Source organism: Homalodisca vitripennis, chromosome 3, assembly GCF_021130785.1.
Source record: "Homalodisca vitripennis isolate AUS2020 chromosome 3, UT_GWSS_2.1, whole genome shotgun sequence".
NCBI classification, from domain to species: domain Eukaryota; kingdom Metazoa; phylum Arthropoda; class Insecta; order Hemiptera; family Cicadellidae; genus Homalodisca; species Homalodisca vitripennis.
The window spans coordinates 90,799,380-90,816,955 of NC_060209.1; the positions used below are offsets into that span (position 1 = coordinate 90,799,380).

The following is a 17,576-nucleotide window of genomic DNA, read 5'->3' on the forward strand; positions in this document are numbered from 1 at the left end:
CCAGGAGTGGTTATAAACTCATCGACCAACTAGAAAGCTTTAGAACCAGGAAGCTTTTTTAGCCAAGCTTTAAAATCACTAGTATTTACTCCCAATTTCAGACTCTCAAGGAGACTGTTGATCAGTTAACAACAAGTTGGTTACCACTGAAGGCAAATGTTCAAACGCTGATGTTCACTGTTACTGAATTTAGATCCCTGCCTCTAGTGTCGTATTAGTGGATCTGTCTACCTTGGACCAGCTGTCACAGCTGAATGTACAAAGTCACCTCAAGAATGTAAAGACAATGCAACATAAGTAAGCAAAGTCCCTTGTTCCTCTTTGCAACAAATAGTTTGGTTTTGTGCAGTGGCACAATTCAGTAAAAGCAGTAGAACAACTTATGGAACAAATTATTTTGAATTTTGAAAGCAAATTAATATCTACTACTACTTTTAATTAGATTACATATTGCACAATATTTATTAATAAAGAAAATTGTTTGGTTACGGAATAAGATAAAAAGTTTGAATTTTTTCATTTTATACAGAAGAAAGAAACAAATGGTAGTCCAGGGCCAAAAAATTCCCGTTCAGTTTTTGATTTTTTTTTTTTATTTTAATTAATAACCTAGCATGTAATTTACCATGCTTACACTGATGATACTACACTTTTGTGGTGTAATAACAGTTTGGATACATTCAACCAAACAGCAAATTCAGCAAGTTTTTTTTTCATTTCAGTGAAATTCAAGCTGTACAAAACAGCACTAGAATGGTTTAAAGCAACAAATATTTTTTCCTTGATGTACTATATTTGTAAGGATGTAAGTAACACCTGTGAAACTGTTAGAGAATGGATAGTAGATTGAGCCAGGATTAACATAATCCGGATTTGTTTAAAAATGATGTAGTGTATCATATCTTTTGTGTAAGCTAAGTTTTTCTGTGACAGTGAATTACTCCTTACACCTTTTTTCACTCTCATCTGATATATGGCTTTAAACTATGTGGGAATAGCTATAGTTATCAACAAGTGTTTATACGATAAAAAGAGCTCTAAGTGAAATAAAAACATGTTCTACAAAGATTCATTAGGGTCTCTTTTTTGAGAATGACATATAATGACTTTACCTAGTTTTTACACTTATCGCTGTTTACTTAATATTAAATCTAACATCATTTAAGGCAAGATGTGCACTGCTATCCTACTAGAAAGAATCATATGATAAGACATGTTACCAGTATAACTGGGAAAAAATCTAGTAGTCATTTCATTATGAAAGTAAATAGTTCAATAAACCACCACAAGACACATGGCATGTACTATTAAAAATGTAGAAAGAAAATTCAAGAGAAATGGCTTAAGGATAAAGCCTTTTACTCTTGTCAACAATTTTCCGACTTACAGTAATACCATAAGATTTTAAATTAGTGTAATACATATATTTTATAAATTATCTTAACATTTTTACCCTTTTAACAACTCCTGTTTCTAATGTTTGCTAAACTTGTACTGTGATTAAGTTTTCACATTGTACAGTACATATTATTACAATTACTTTGAAGAATTATGGAATGCATAATTTTGTTTCATGCCAGTATATTGTGTACTATTGCCAACTATACTGATTTAACCTACTAGAAAAATATTTATTGCACAATAGTATGAGTTACTCCTTATTGTAACAAATAACTTTGTCAAATGTATGTTTCATGTTTAACCCTCAGGTACACCCACTGGTGTGTATTCCACCCAAGCAATTTTAGATTTGTGATGATTCTAACTGACTTTTTATGAAATTTCAAAACTCTGGTCTATACTTTGCATAGCCAACCCAGAATATAATTCCATATTCTAGATGAGAATGGATTTAAACCATTTTAAAATCTCCAGCCAAGCAGAACTGTAACGAGTTAGGTAAGGCATAATACCCAATGACATTTTTTCAGATATGTGGTCAATCATACGTTCTCACATCATCTCTAGATCCAGGTGTGTTCTAAAGAATTTGTCTGTTTCCTTTAGGACAGGAGTCTCTTCTGAATTTTCTTACAGAACATTTTACAAAATTTGTCTTATGTGGTTTTCTCTCAATCCATTTCCAGGAACATTTTCTGTCACTAAAGTAAGAAAAGAGTCATCTGATTGGGTAGCCACAAACACCACATCTGTCCAACTGTGCAGCAGTGTCTCATGAGGCACACATTCAAAAATCTTTGGAGAGGTTGAGAAATACACTTAGCGCGTTTTCCCTCCAATCTATCAATAACAGTTACTGATAATTTAGTGACTGCGTCTTTTATAGCTTTATTTTCCCTAAATCCAAATTGAGTTTCTTTTAGAATATTAAAACTTTTAGTGTAGCTTTCTAACCTATTAAGAAATAGTTTTTCAAACCCATTACTAAGAGTGGGAAATATTGAAATTTAGCGTTAATTACTTGATTTTACACTCCCATTTGTGTCAAGAATCAGTTTTCTTGACAGTATCTTGGGCATTTGTTTCCGAGAGCACCAGTTGAAAATAAGGCCTTAAGAATAAAAAAATCAATAACTTAGCTATGGTGGGAAGGGTTGATTCAATATGAATGCTAAGTTTAGCTCTAGTTCACCTTCTTCTGAGTGCAGTGTCTAGTATCTAAAAAAAGGAAGTCAGCGACGAAGAAGTTCAAAATTAACTCTTTACATCATTTCATTATGAGAGACACTTAGACTTTAAAATATAGTGCAATCTAGGTGAAGAGGTATTCTTATAGCTTCAATTGAGTACACTATGATGTTATATACACAGAATTTTCTACACATAAATAGTTATGGTGGGAAGAGTTGATTCAATGTGAATGTTGAGTTTAGCTCCAGTTCACCTTCCTCTTAGTTCAACATCTAGAGCCTGATGCCCATCACAAACTTGGCTCCTAGATGCTCAACAGATTGAGCAACACAAAAAATGAAGGCTGAGGTTTGGAAGAGAGAGTCATTACTTGCAGACAAATCAAAACTTAAAAGTGACCATGTTTTACCTATGAAGCAATAAATCTTACAATAACACATAACCTACATCCAGTCTATTATAGTTTTGATTGTATTAATTACAAAAGAGTTAACTCATCCAATACTATAAATTGAGACACAGAAAAAGTGAGTGCTCGAACTACTTTCTGTGGAGTGAGAGGCCCAGGTAGTAAATATATGAGTGATAACAATCAAAGTACATGGTGGAACTCTGGCACTGGACCTCATAACTTAATGAATTAATCCCCTGGACCTCAGCACACCTCGTCCACATGAATAATTTTCCTCCTGTGTAATTAATACATTCAAAGATTATGATCACTTTTCATATAGTGACCACCGACTAAAATATGTGGTCTATAAAATAAATAAATTCAACCAGTTTTACTATGTAGTTGATTTCTTCACAAGGGGCTGTGAATTCGACAAGTACATGGCTCCTATTGATCTGAATAAGAAGCTCAACACGTCAAAATATATGGGGAGAAATATTCATTTGTAACTAACGGTATCATCCAGTTTCAACTGGTTATTCCATCTGTACTGTAATTTGAAAATTTGTGAAATGAAAATTATATAAAAAATTGGAAAGCACAGCAGAAATACCTGTAGAATCTTTAATCATAGCTTTACATGCATAATATAGTGACATACTTTGTTACAGATGATGGATGATTTGAAGGAATTAAAAGATCATGGAATCTTGCCATTGGCGTTACAATAAAAGAAACACCATAATGTAGTTATTTCTTCATGGTGACATAATCATTTCTAAGGTAGAAGTATCAATAACGGTTAAAAAAATATGAACATAAAAAAATAAAGGGTTAACTTCACATTGTATTCTTAAGCCATGATATTATTTTCCCAACATTAGATCAGAGGAATGATCAGAATGTTTCAGGTGGCAACAAATTTTAGCGTTTGATGTAACATATCTTCTCATGATATTACATTATCAAAGTCGGTAGACTAAGGGAGAGCGATACGCTCCTCAGTAGGGGAAGATACCGGCTGATTTTCAAACCTCTAAAAACTTACTCTATATAAATAACTGCTTTGCATGTTTTACAGTTTTATGATTAATGATAACATAAATATTATAGAGTGATAACACAGGTATAATCAAAACAGCTCACAATTTCTGGATATACATTTTTATTTGAACATTTCAATATGCAATAACAGGAAAGTCATTCTCAGTTAAATGTATTAGTTAATGGATTTAAACTTTAGAAAATTGTTTCTTATAATCATTAGTAAAATCGTTTATAATGCTAGTAATAACTTGTTTGTTGTTTGCTTTAACTAAAGAAATAAAAATTAAATCAAAATCTCTCCTATACAAATAAACAAATCATTTCTCAATAATCAAATCTTATCCATAACAATACCAACAATAACAACATTCTTATAATTAATAAATTCATCACATATTTGATAAATTTTAAAATTATAAAATTGATTGTGCACTCTAAGCCTAGGTAAAGCTTTAAAAACCCCACAAACCGCCCAAAATGTGCCACATTATGTATATATAACAATAACAATTGATATCCGTATGTACAGTTGTCGCCTTCTAAGCTGGGTAAATACTTGAAATGTTTCAAAAGTGCTACATTGAAAAGCCTAAATTCTATAGTTCAAAGTGTATTTTCAAATTCCGCTGTGTGCAATAGTATCCGCTTATATTAACATGAAATGCAATAGGATGAAGTAGGAAGATTTGATTTGGTTTTTTCACATGATAAAATCAACTAAATTTAACAAATAGAAATTTTTTTAAATTAAATTGTCACCAAACTAATACACATAGGAGGCAAAGAACTTGAATCATTTACAGCCATGTATAACTTTTAAAAACATATATTTGTATAAAAGTCCAAAAACATCTAATACATTCTAACTACTGTCGTCATATCCATTTTAAACATTTTGTTCAGAAGACCATAAGTTAATTCTATACTAATGCCATTCTAAATATTAGTAGATTAAATTATCATATGTGTATAAATAACATTAGAACAGATCCAACATAAACTTGAGGATACTATAACACCAACAATAACAATATGAACAGAATAGTTGTCAATGGAAACAATCAAGATGGTTACAAGCCATCTGATGTGTTTCAATGAACTACAAATTATACATTTCATTACAACTAAATTTATATCATTATATTTTGAGTAAAATGTACATTTCTTTTGTGTATATTTTAACATGAGTGCCCCGGACATTATACATTTCAAAATTAATAGAGTTTACTCAAGTAAAATTGAGTTGCCTAAATTTGACCGCACATTTTTATATACTTAGCCTAAACAATGCATCCAGAATAAATGCTATAAAAAAGATAAGAATTAATTATTACTCATATTAGGGCAAAAGCACTTAAAATATATTAGTTTTTAATGAGACCAAGCAAAACGTAACTTATAAAACAATTTTGGAAAAAAATTGCTGAGAACCACTTAATTAAATTTGTTATGCTTGCACTTAAATGTTAAAAACAAATCTAAAAAATGATTTTTTACACTAGTTAAAACAAATTTATGTTCATTAGATACATTGCATTTGTTCAACATTACTAACAAATATTTAAGTACATTTTTGTTAAGTAAATGGCTGTGAAGTTAAAAAACACACACCGTCATGACTGAAAGTTGAACTGAATGTGGTCTCTTCTTCTTCTAATGGCAGCAAAAGATCATCACATGTGACACAAGCATTGAGCAAAGCTAACTAATTCCTAAGGTGTCTTTACATTTTGTTTAAGCGTTCGACACAGTTATATACTTCTTCCATTAATCTAATTTACAGTAGAAATATTAATTTTTGTATATTATATATATATAATCAATGTAGTAAATATTAGATTTAGTTTTTAGTAAAGCTACGAGAAAGTTTTACCTAGCAAAATGTACACCACATTCAAGTTTTGCGTTAAAATCGCGTTGTTCTGTACAAAGGTTTACATAATATTGTGCTTAATTTGTGCTTATTAAATTTTCTCAATGTATTTAATAGTAAAGCTTATTTATTACTCTAACATTAAAAATTATATAAATTAATGTATAATAAAGCAAGTTCTATTATAATTCAGTTATGTCCAGCTAACCAGGAATTTTAACTTTAATAGGAATTTTTATCCAATTTTTATACTTAAAATTTGTAATCATAATATAAATACTTTGATGATAGGTGATTTAGATCATAGTTAACACTATAATTGCAGTTATTATTATTGTTACTTGCAATCACAATCCATTTGTCATTTTAGCACTTCAGACCACAGCTAACTCAGCAATTGCGGCTATTACTGTGGTCTGTGGTTGCAATCACAATCCATTTGTCATTTTAGCACTTTAGACCACAGCTAACTCAGCAATTGCGGCTATTACTGTGGTCTGTGGTTGCAATCACAATCCATTTGTCATTTTAGCACTTCAGACCACAGCTAACTCAGCAATTGCGGCTATTACTGTGGTCTGTGGTTGCAATCACAATCCATTTGTCATTTTAGCACTTCAGACCACAGCTAACTCAGCAATTGCGGCTATTACTATGGTCACTAGTTGCAACCAAAATCTTATTTACAGTCCATACATTAATCGCTTTTTCTCTTGAACTTTAAAAATAAAGAATCATCAGTCTTTCTCCTGTAAAATTACTGAAAATTTCTTGTATAATTTGGAAGCAAGTGTGTAACGTATCTAAAACTGATTCCAAGCTCTGAACTGAGTGTTTTCTAGAATTGAAATGAAAGCTTTAATTTTATATTGTGAACTAAATTGCCATATGGTTAGCTGGTAATAACAACATCGTCGAGGAGATTTTAGTGTACTATCAATTTAATTTTAATTAAATTGTACTATATATTTTTAACATACTAAAAGTAACAAATAAAATTTTGGTATGGGAGATTTTATAAGCAGAAAAAGCCTATTCAGTACTTGCATGAAATATTGTTAAAAGTTACACACAAGCCTATAAAAAATAACACTAAAAATACTGCAAAACTCTGCTACTAAAAAGTGTAATATTTCTTAGTTTGCTTCTTAAGTGTCTTGTTAGACCTTAAGTGTCTTGTTAGACCATTTATAATGATCGAATAACAAGATTGTTCTTAAATTCAAGTCAAACATGGCTGCAGCAAAAAACTGTTCCAGCAGCTTCGGCCGAGCGAACCTTGACAAGTCGCAGCGCTACTCTATACAATGTTTTAAACAGATTTTGTGGAATATCTCTGGTTTGGTTCCTAATTCTAATGAGATGAAGTAAATTACATTTTATAATAAGGATTAAATCAAGATAACTGAAGTTAAGAACAAAATTAAATATCAAGATTAACCTAAAAACTATTTCCCATTCGCCAAACTCGTCTAACAATATTAAAAGGCACAACTAATTCTTATATTAAAATAAGTATTTTCATTTCTGTTATAATTACAGAGTGCCACCAACACCGTGACACAGGAACTAATGTTAATAAAATTCTGAATTAATTAACAAGCTACAAAACTTTTTAACCTACAACGTTTATATTGATTGTGACTTTATTCTTTGACTATGTTTGGAGTATTTATAAATTAAGCTTTTTTTGATAAAATGTAAAGTTAAATTTGATAACGTATATGATTTATTCACCTATTTACAAGCAAAATTTACTTTCAATGTTTTGTTATACATGACTTTTATACTTGGCAAAAAATTTGATTGTTTATAATTTTTATTAATAAGTATAACTAATCTTTTTATGCTAAAAATTAATCAAAATCTTGTTCAATCAATTTGTCGCAATATCGTTCAATCGTTTGCTAAAAAATATATATATTTACACACTTTCACTAGCCACTGGAGAGCAGTTCAGGAACTGGAGTTATGTACAGTAGAGTCAGCATAAGCAGCAATAATAGAGGAAAAATTTAATTTAGTAATTTAACTGCACATTATGTGGTATATATTTTGAAATAGGCATCTAAGAATGCATTACAGAAAACTGTACGGCAAATGTAGAATTTTTTCAACCCTTCCATGCTTGTGTCTAAAAGGGTTTTAAGTTTGACAAAAAAAGTAAAAATTAATGTGTGTGCTAATGTACTTTAACTGTAGTAATTCACACATAATTCTGGTGAGATTTATCAAAATAAAAAAATGTGGTTGGTAAACTCTCTAAATATTCTCCCATTTCATTACAACAATAATTGGAATAAAAGTGGACGGATGTTAAAAACTAATTTGTTTATATAAACACAAAATATTGTATCATGAAAGGGTTGAAACCACTAAGCATTTTAGTAGTGAAAAGAAGATTGGAAGAGATAAAAATGATAGCTTGAAGTAGCCTTATATATATACCTTCACACTCTTTGTCCAAACAAAGTGCTAAATTACAAGCTGTGGTAATGAGACCAGAACTCAAATACATAAATGCCAAGACTTGATGTTAGGGAAGTTTAAAAAATTATTAAAATAATAACTGATAACCAAACATTCCTATACCATGTGGACAGAATGTCCACGGAGGAAGTTAAAAAAGTTATCCTGTAATAAAAACATAGTTCGTAATATATAAAGAAAAGAATTTATCAATATTGTGTCTTACTATTTCCCTGGAAAAATCACAGAACTTGAGTTAATAATTACACTGCCAACTACCAAAATATTGGTAATAGTCAATGGAGAGTAGAAATTTGATAGCAAAATGATTCTCTATTTAGAAAAAATTCACCCTGCACTCAAGGAAGAGACAATGCTTTAACTTTTGATTTGTGAACCAACTTCATTAAGTCTAAGAATTCTTATTTAATATTTTTTTAAATTTTAGTCATGAAATCAGGAAAACTATTTTTTTCTTCTATTTTTAACTGGCTTTCAACCATGCTAAAAGTAGTGATATATTATATCCAATTTATATTTTTAATACCTATTACTCTAATACACTACAAATATTATAAAGATATTTGTTTTAATAGTTACAATTAAAGTCAATGTTCTTTAAAGGAAACACTAACTTTGATTGAATTATATATTTCTTTTAAAATTTCTTTTTATTCAAGAATTTCTCTAAAAAATATTGAGTACAAGATAATTGCGTCGTCTCTTCCCTACCCGCAGGAGCCGAGATTATAATTGGCGGTATGTCATCTACAAACGTTATTTTTTCCTTGCTTTATTGATTAAAGATTTCAACCTATCCAGTGGCGAGGTTTTAGTTTCCAAAGCGGAGATGTATCGAGGCGGCAGGTGGACTTGTAGCGGATCCCGCAAGCGGTTCAAGTCCAGTTCGGTTCGGGCCATTTCGTCCTTCAAGGCATTGTACTGTTCTAAATCAAGTCCCATCTTCCGGGCTCGTTTGTGAAGAATAATGAGGTGCTGGCGATCTCGCACATCTGGCAAGATGTACTCCTGAAATAAAACATACCACAAACAAATGAAATAAATGTTAAAATAGAAAATAGTATATTTATGTGAAACTTAAATCAAATCAACAATACATCATTATATCTATTAACAGGTTCTTTAGATTGAGTGATTTGGATAAATTGAGTCACATTTTCTCATTCATTTGAAATAAAATTCTTATTTTTTTTCACAACTGATTGTAAATCTTTACATTATTTATATCAGTAACTTATTTGTATGGGTTAAATGCAACCTTAAACTTTTGGAGGCTTAACCCACTGGACTTTGTGTATAACCCACTGTGAGGTTTTGTATACACCCCACAGTGAGGCTTTGTGTATACCCCACAGTGAGGTTTTGTATACACCCCATAGTGAGGCTTGGTGTATACCCCACAGTGAGGCTTCACGTATACCCCACAGTGAAGCTTTGTGTATACCCCACATTGGACATCTTGATCTGACGAATGACTTTCAATGACCAATGTTTTCTAATCATTAAAGAAAACATAAAAATATGCATCATAAAAATGATGCACTGTGTTGTCATCAGAACATTAGCTACAGACGATACTATTATTTGGGTTACAGTTGCCTTATTAAGAGGGCATTAAGAATGTAAAAAAATATCTCTCCAGTTTTGTATTGTTGAGAGATGACTCTCCAGTCTATGCTAGAGGATAGCATCAACCCTTTGAGTTCCAAGCACTTGTCAGTCACCTCTCTCAGTTCCAAGCACTCTTTTGATGCTTGTAAATTGTTTAGCCAAATAATTCACAACTTAAAAAAATAAACCTAATGAGGTGATTTTATCCTTTATTACGTACGGGAGAAAGTAGGCTATACCTTGTAATATTTATTTTAACGATCAAACATATTTAAATGTTTAAATAAACAATAATACAAACAATAAATACGTTTTTTATTTTTTTAAAGTTTGTAATAAAACATTTTAAATTTTATGATCTTAATTTATTTGTATGCATCTTTTTATTGTTCCCTATGTACCTAGGAACAAAAATACCAAATTAAAAAAGTAAGTATTTGTGAAACTGAGTGTTGATTATTTTAATATTTGGTATTTGTGTAGTGTTCCACAAAATAATTCACAACTTTTTCAAAAATAAACATAAAAGAATGATTTTTGTTTTATTGCATTGGAGGAAAAGTAGGATATGACTTATAATATTTATTTGATACGATATAATCTGTTGAAATTTTTAAATTAAACTATTATAAAAACAAACTTTAATTTTGTTACATGTTATAAAGAAAAATTGTAATTTGTTTTCTTAATAGATTTGTATGCAACTTTTTTATTGTTTCCTATGTAAGTAGGAACAAGTATAACATATCAAGTTTCAAAAAAGTAAATATATATAATATTGAATATGACTTTTCTTATATATTAGTACAAAATATTGAAAACCTGCACTAGCAAAAAAGTTGTCTCATATTTGGCAAATAGCTTTTACCAGCTGTAACAAATCATGACATATAATCTTGTTTATTTGATTGATTATGTAAAAGATGTGTCTAACTACAATGCCATATGTCAACGAATAGTAACAGAATAATAAATATTCGAAAAGCCAATCTCATTGGCCCTCTGCACTTTTTGGACATACCCCATGGCCCGAACACATCAGCTCTTGGCACTCAAAGGGTTAAAGAGACAAGAAGTTTATATTGTTTTATGAAATGTTGGGAAGATTGGAGGAGATGTTTATGTCTAGTGTTGTGTGCTTGTGTGTGCATTGAAGTAACAAATCAGTCAAAAGTGTGTTTGATTCGTAAAAATCAGACATCCTCTACATACAAAAAATAAAATAAACATAAATTGCATGTTGCCAAAATAATTTAAGTTTCTTCAAATTATAGCAGCTACATAAAATACATCTTTCAAAAATAATACAGATCATAACAGTAGCATAACTGGGACTTGGCTTTGAGGAGGGGGTTTTAATCTGATTGAAGAGTACTACGCCACACCTTAAAGGAATAAATCTGAATCTAAATAAATTAAATATGTAGACCTAATAAAAAAAATTAATTTCTGCTTTTAAAATAAGTTGGATAGCTGTTATACATGCATTTACAATTTTTTTAGAGATTTTGGAGGGGTTTTATACCCCCGTATACCCTCTTTTGGTTAGGCCACTGGATGATAGATTCATTGATGACTTTCCTGACAGTTTTTAATCTCAGTTATTTCATGTAACTTTCCTGAGTATTAAAAATAATGTCTATTACTCATTAGTAATTTTGTAATTTCAAGTGTGTGAACAGAAGGAACAAGCGAAATCAAATATTCAATCACTACTTTTAGTACTTTGGGTCGTGTTCCGTCTAATGCTGATTAATTATAGACTATATGCGAGGAAATGGGTGTAACAAAATATTCTATTACAGCCGAGTGAAATTACCTGCTTGGTAAGTACATAGTAAGCATAGGCAGCCATGGCTGTGCCGTAGGTAACAAAGTAAGTAACAGGCTCCATGATGTCCCAGGAGTATTCCCACCATGTGAGCCGAGCCAGGATGCCAAACTGTACTCCCATCAACCCCAGCCCTACCCAAGTAAGAGCATTTGTGCGTCGGCAGGCCAACATCTCCAGTTCTTGCCTTTTCTGAAACAAGTTCACTCATGACCAGGACATACAATACGTAGAATGTAAGATACTATGTTACCATGTGAGCCGAGCCTGATACCACACTGTACAGTACATCCATCAGCCCAAGCCTCACCCAGGTACATAATGATATGAAACAATAGTATGAGATATGACATGAAATTTCAACAATTCTCTTGTTTTCTTCCAATTAAAAAAAATCTCCCAAAAAGTACAAATAATATTTTGATAATAATAATTTTTATTGCTTTCAAACATGTCAGTCAGCCAATCATGTGGACGTGCCAAACATGTGCCATGAACTCGTCTGTACTATAAAAAGCTTCTGAGATCAATGAGGTTTTCAGACAAGTTTTAAATGCCTTAGGCATTGCGGCACTTTTATCAAATTTGGCAGTTTGTTGACAAACTGAGCTCCTGTCTGAGAAGGCAAACGCTCATGTACTACCGTCCTGTCTCCCAGTTTGGTAGTTGTCTCTGCCTCTAGTCTCATAAGAGTGTATACCACTACCTCTAATGCAATTGCATTTTGATCTGAAAACAGAGACGACTAGAATGTAGAGGCAGGGTAATGTCAACAGTTTCAGATTTCTGAATGCTGGTCTGCACGACTCTCTCCATTGTAGTTTTGCAATTGTTCGAACGGCTTTTTACTGGAGTGTAAACACTCTAGAGAAATATTTATTTGCACAACCTCCCCACAAGAGCACTCCGTATGACAGTTGGGGGTATATAAATCCATAATACGCCATCATGTACCTGAGTTGGGCAGTATTTGGATAACTGCCTCAAAACATAAATGCCTGAAGACAATTTTGATTTGTGGGATTTAAGAATTTAAAAATATTTGTTGGAGATTCCCTTTATGATACGACAAATTTTTAGCTCTCTTTATCCTAAAATCATTTATTGATTTCATTATTTAGTGAATCTTATTTATACGTGGATAAAGCTTATTTTGTATTCCATATTCAAGTCACACTACATTATTGGTCTTGTTCCATCAAAACCTTTAAAACTATATGGAACTGCAACTATAGTAACATTTAAGATTCTCTACTTTGGATACCCAGTATATATGAAGTAAGAACACAAATGACATAAATAATTGGATATTTGGGTTTTCAATATTGGTGGCAGAGTTCAATTTTTATAAATTAAATCATTAAAGAATGATTGCTCTGATTTAATACTTTTCTGTGCCCAAAGTATATAATTGTGTATTATATTATAAAGAGGTGTGCAAAAATACAGTATATGCAGTAATGGCTGGTTTTCTTTTTTTCATTGCCATCGGCTTTTTAACTTGTTGACTGCAGTAATTGCCAAAGTGCATGCTATGGTGTTAAGATTAATTAAAATAACTCAATAAAGAGCACTGAAAGTATTAATGCATTTAATAGTAACAGATGATACTGATTTTTCCTTTGTTATTGTAGAATTGAAATTGTAGTATCATGGCTGGTAACTTGACAATCAATAAAAATCGGGTTTCAAAGAATACTGAAAGATAGAAAACTCTGAAAGTTAAAATGTTTGAAAGTTAGAGAGAAATTAAGAAAAGTGCTTGACACCTCCACCAACTGGATTAAGTATTTATTGACTAAGAGACAGATTTAACCTTATCTGATGTGTCTACAATGCTCCAATGGCTGGATGACCATTTATATCGCTATTCCTAAAAATAAAACGTTTCTCATGCAGGTCTATGTTAATATTAAAAAATAAATAATATTTGTCTTCAGATTACTTATTTGTCTACTGATTTCGCCTTAATAAGGAAGTGTTTCTTTCTTTCTTTTTACTAAATGAATCGGTTAAGTTTAAAAATATAAACACTTTGGAGCCATGAGGTTAGTTTTCAGATACTGAAAATAGACACAATTGGGTGTTCTAGTGGGTGAATCCTCATATAACTTTTTTGTTTCAAGTTTGATATTGTTACATTTTACAAAAATGTATAACACTAGGCATCAATGTTATACATTTTATAACATAAAACAATGGCAGATATCCGAAATCCTATTATCTTCACATAACGTTGCAAAAACAGTAAAATCAATATGGAGTGACAATTTAGGATAAGCATTTGGTTAAATTCTATCATCTGATCTCAAAACTTAAAACTTGTTTTTGCTGCATGACATAACATACTATTGGAATAGAAATGCAAACCATGAAAAACAATCTTTATGATTGGTTGAACAAGATAAGAAAGTATGTCTAGTTTACCTATGGCAGCGGCAGCAGCTACAATGAGATAGTACTCATCAGGTAATGGATCAGAAATTCCCGAGCATTTAAGCACAAATGCCTGAAAAAGCTAATGTACATTCACCTAATTATAACTTTGTAGAAGAAAACTGAAAGTATTGAGGTCAAACAACAGAATCTACCTTAGATGTCTTATACAGGTTCCCCAATGCATAACATACCCACCAATTTTGTACCATAAATTAAAAACCACCAGATTAATTAGAAGTTTCTACTTTCAATAAATGGAGCTAGCTCCAGCTGATTTGGTGACAATAATGAGTGCCTTAATAGATCTCGTGTTTTATAATATGTGAATTAGTTATAGAATAACTGTAAGCACACTTTTACACTCCCTCCCCCTCCCCCTATATTGTGAAGTCTATTGAAGATATTGTTCAAATGTTGGAAAATATTAAACATAGCAAGATAAAAATGAAAGTGGAGTGTTTATGTATTGGCATCAATCCTTTGTTTAGCCAACAAAACACAAGCGAAACTTACTTCAGTTGTTGAGGCAACAATATAATGTAATGTAGGCAACACAGCACTGAGAAAGGTACATGGATTATGTATTGCAGCTTTCTACTGCACATTGTCTCAGCAACACAAAGTTATGCTTGCACAGTGTCAGATGTTACTAGGTGGCTAGCTACAGCTAAGAAACGTGAGTATTTACCTAGAGAATAAAATGTGGTAATAAGTAACAAATGCAGCAGTGACATACTTTTCTAGAATAGTTGGTAAAAGTCGGCTTGTTTATACAATGTACTCAGTTAGTGCTCCAGATCCTCCTCATTACATCTGAGGAATATTTCATAGCCTCCACACTTTGCTCTTTTAAATGGTTGGGTTCTTACAAAAATTTAAAATAAAATACATTACTGAAAATTTAAATTCCTCTAAAATTAATACACTTTAGATTTGTGTTAATATAACTGTACGTCTGCATAATACTGTAAAGTCAAAAATAAAAATCATATGTTTGTTATTTATTTAAAAAAAATGTATATACTGTATCATACAATTAAGCAAGTATTAAAGTATTTGTTTGAAAATGCTCATTACTGCTGAGGAAAAGAGCTTCATTCGTAACTGGAAACAATAAATCTTAAAACTGTTGGAAGTTGTTTTCCTACTGTTATAATATTCAAAATTTTATGTTTAGGATATCCCTTCACAATCTTCACATTTTGTCTAAAGTCTAATTGAAATCTACAACATTATTAATTGCTTGCATATTACCATATTAACAAATGTGATGCATCAGTTTGTAGATATTAAGTCAGTTCATAGGAAAACTAAAATTAAAAATTGTAAATAAATATTTTAATTACAATTAACTAATGGTCTCCTTTTTATAAATATACCTTTTCCATTGGCTCTAAGGCAATCTTGAGATCTTCCAGCTTCGTTAACAGCTCTCTCTCCTTCTTCAGTTGGTGTTCTTCAACATTTAATGCTTCGTAAAGTTGATTAACTAAGCATCTGACATCAGATAACCTTTTGATTTCCTCCTAGAACAAAAACATAAAATGAATCATTTCATAGAACTTATTTTGTATATCCCATTATTGAACTAAAAATGGTGAATTTAAGTAATTATGCATAACACTCCAAAGTATACGTCAAAAATTAGTTTGGTCCTTTAAAAATTCAATAGATATTTAGTTTTGAAATATTTGAAACTCTCGTCAACTTACAAGCTCGATTGGTCTCAATGCAGGCATTAAATTCCTGTATAATTCAAAAAGGTTACCTAACCCATGATATACCAAGATATTAAGGTGATTAGGTAATATCGAGGTGCATCCCCCTTTTGAAATGAAAAATTAATACTTTTTATTAGTTATTAAATGAGTTAAAACTAATTCAACAGAACGACCCAATAAGAAAACACTTGGGCTCCTAGCTACAAGGATATAATCCATATCATCCAGACAGCTCAGTTATTGGACTAGATTTACAGAGGAAAACCATTGCCCAGTAAGTTGTTCTTATGAAACTGAGGTATCCTAAACCAGGTAGGGAGAAATAAAAATGATGTAACTAGACCGTAGAACTTCCTAAAATTACCATTATACAGTAGTACAATAACTGTAAACAATTACTTCATTTTACTTAGTTAACTAGTTTTTTATTTTATTTTTTTTAAGAAAGTGCTTAATATCCCAAAACATAAAAATATAATCCAAAAATCAATATTTTATAACTTTCAGTTTAAACATATTTCTTTATACTGCACTGCAACTTGTCTGGAGGTATTTATAAACAGTGAAGTAACATATGTACTGTATGTTTGTCAGTTATTTGCTAGCTTTACAAGAGAAGTAAGGGTTAATCAGTACAATAATACCCTCTTTGACAACATTTGCAGGATTGTCTGGTGGTATTTATAAACAGTGAAGTAAGGGTTAATCAGTACAATAATACCCTCTTTGACAACAGTTGCATGATTGTCTGGTGGTATTTATAAACAGTGAAGTAGGGGTTAACCAGTACAATAATACCCTCTTTGATAACAGTTGCAGGATTGTCTGGTGGTATTTATAAACAGTGATGTAACATATGTACTGTATGTTTGCCAGTTATTTGCCAGCTTTACAGGAGAAGTAAGGGGCAATCAGTACAATAATACCCTCTTTGATGACAGTTGCAGGATTGTCTGGTGGTATTTATAAACAGTGAAGTAAGGGTTAATCAGTACAATAATATCTTCTTTGACAACAGTTGCAGGATTGTCTGGTGGTATTTATAAACAGTGATGTAACATATGTACTTTATCTTTGTCAGTTATTTGCCAGCTTTACAAGAGAAATAAGGGACAATCAGTACAATAATACCCTGTTTGACAAAAAGTTGCTGGATTGCCTAGAGGTATTTATAAACAGTGAAGTAACATATGTACTTTATGGTGTTTATCGGAAAATTGATTTTAATTACATTTTTACCAACAATAGCCCCAACTAAAGATGTAAAACTACATAAACACATATGGATACAACTTTGTTGTATCCAATAAAGTTTAATTTTATTTCATACAAAATTGTATTTGATACCACGGGGGCTCAAATATTGCCAAAATATGCCACCCATATATTGGCAATGTTTAATCAACAAATTTTAACACAGAAAATAGCATGTAAGCAACAATTATTGTTGACTATATTTCTATTTCTTTTTATATTTTTTCACATTTTTTCCTCTTTTTTCCATTATATCTTTATTATAACCAACAGTATATATTCAAGGCAACATAAGGCAAAGTTTGCTTTACAGATGAGTGGTAA

At 31.1% G+C, this 17,576-nt stretch overlaps 1 protein-coding gene across 2 annotated transcripts in view; it reads right to left on the bottom strand.

Annotated features, from left to right (window-relative positions):
• Positions 1-4,134: 4,134 nt before the first annotated feature.
• The window catches only part of LOC124357173 (calcium uniporter protein, mitochondrial), a 433,451-nt gene continuing 420,009 nt past the window's right edge, over positions 4,135-17,576 (bottom strand). For both annotated transcript variants that reach the window (XM_046808690.1, XM_046808691.1), the window contains 3 exons: positions 15,657-15,803; positions 11,827-12,030; positions 4,135-9,404 (listed from right to left, as the gene is read on the bottom strand). In XM_046808690.1, coding sequence (XP_046664646.1) covers positions 9,153-9,404; positions 11,827-12,030; positions 15,657-15,803 — 603 coding nt within the window. In that variant the 3' untranslated portion in view covers positions 4,135-9,152. The remainder of the gene's footprint in view (positions 9,405-11,826; positions 12,031-15,656; positions 15,804-17,576) is intronic.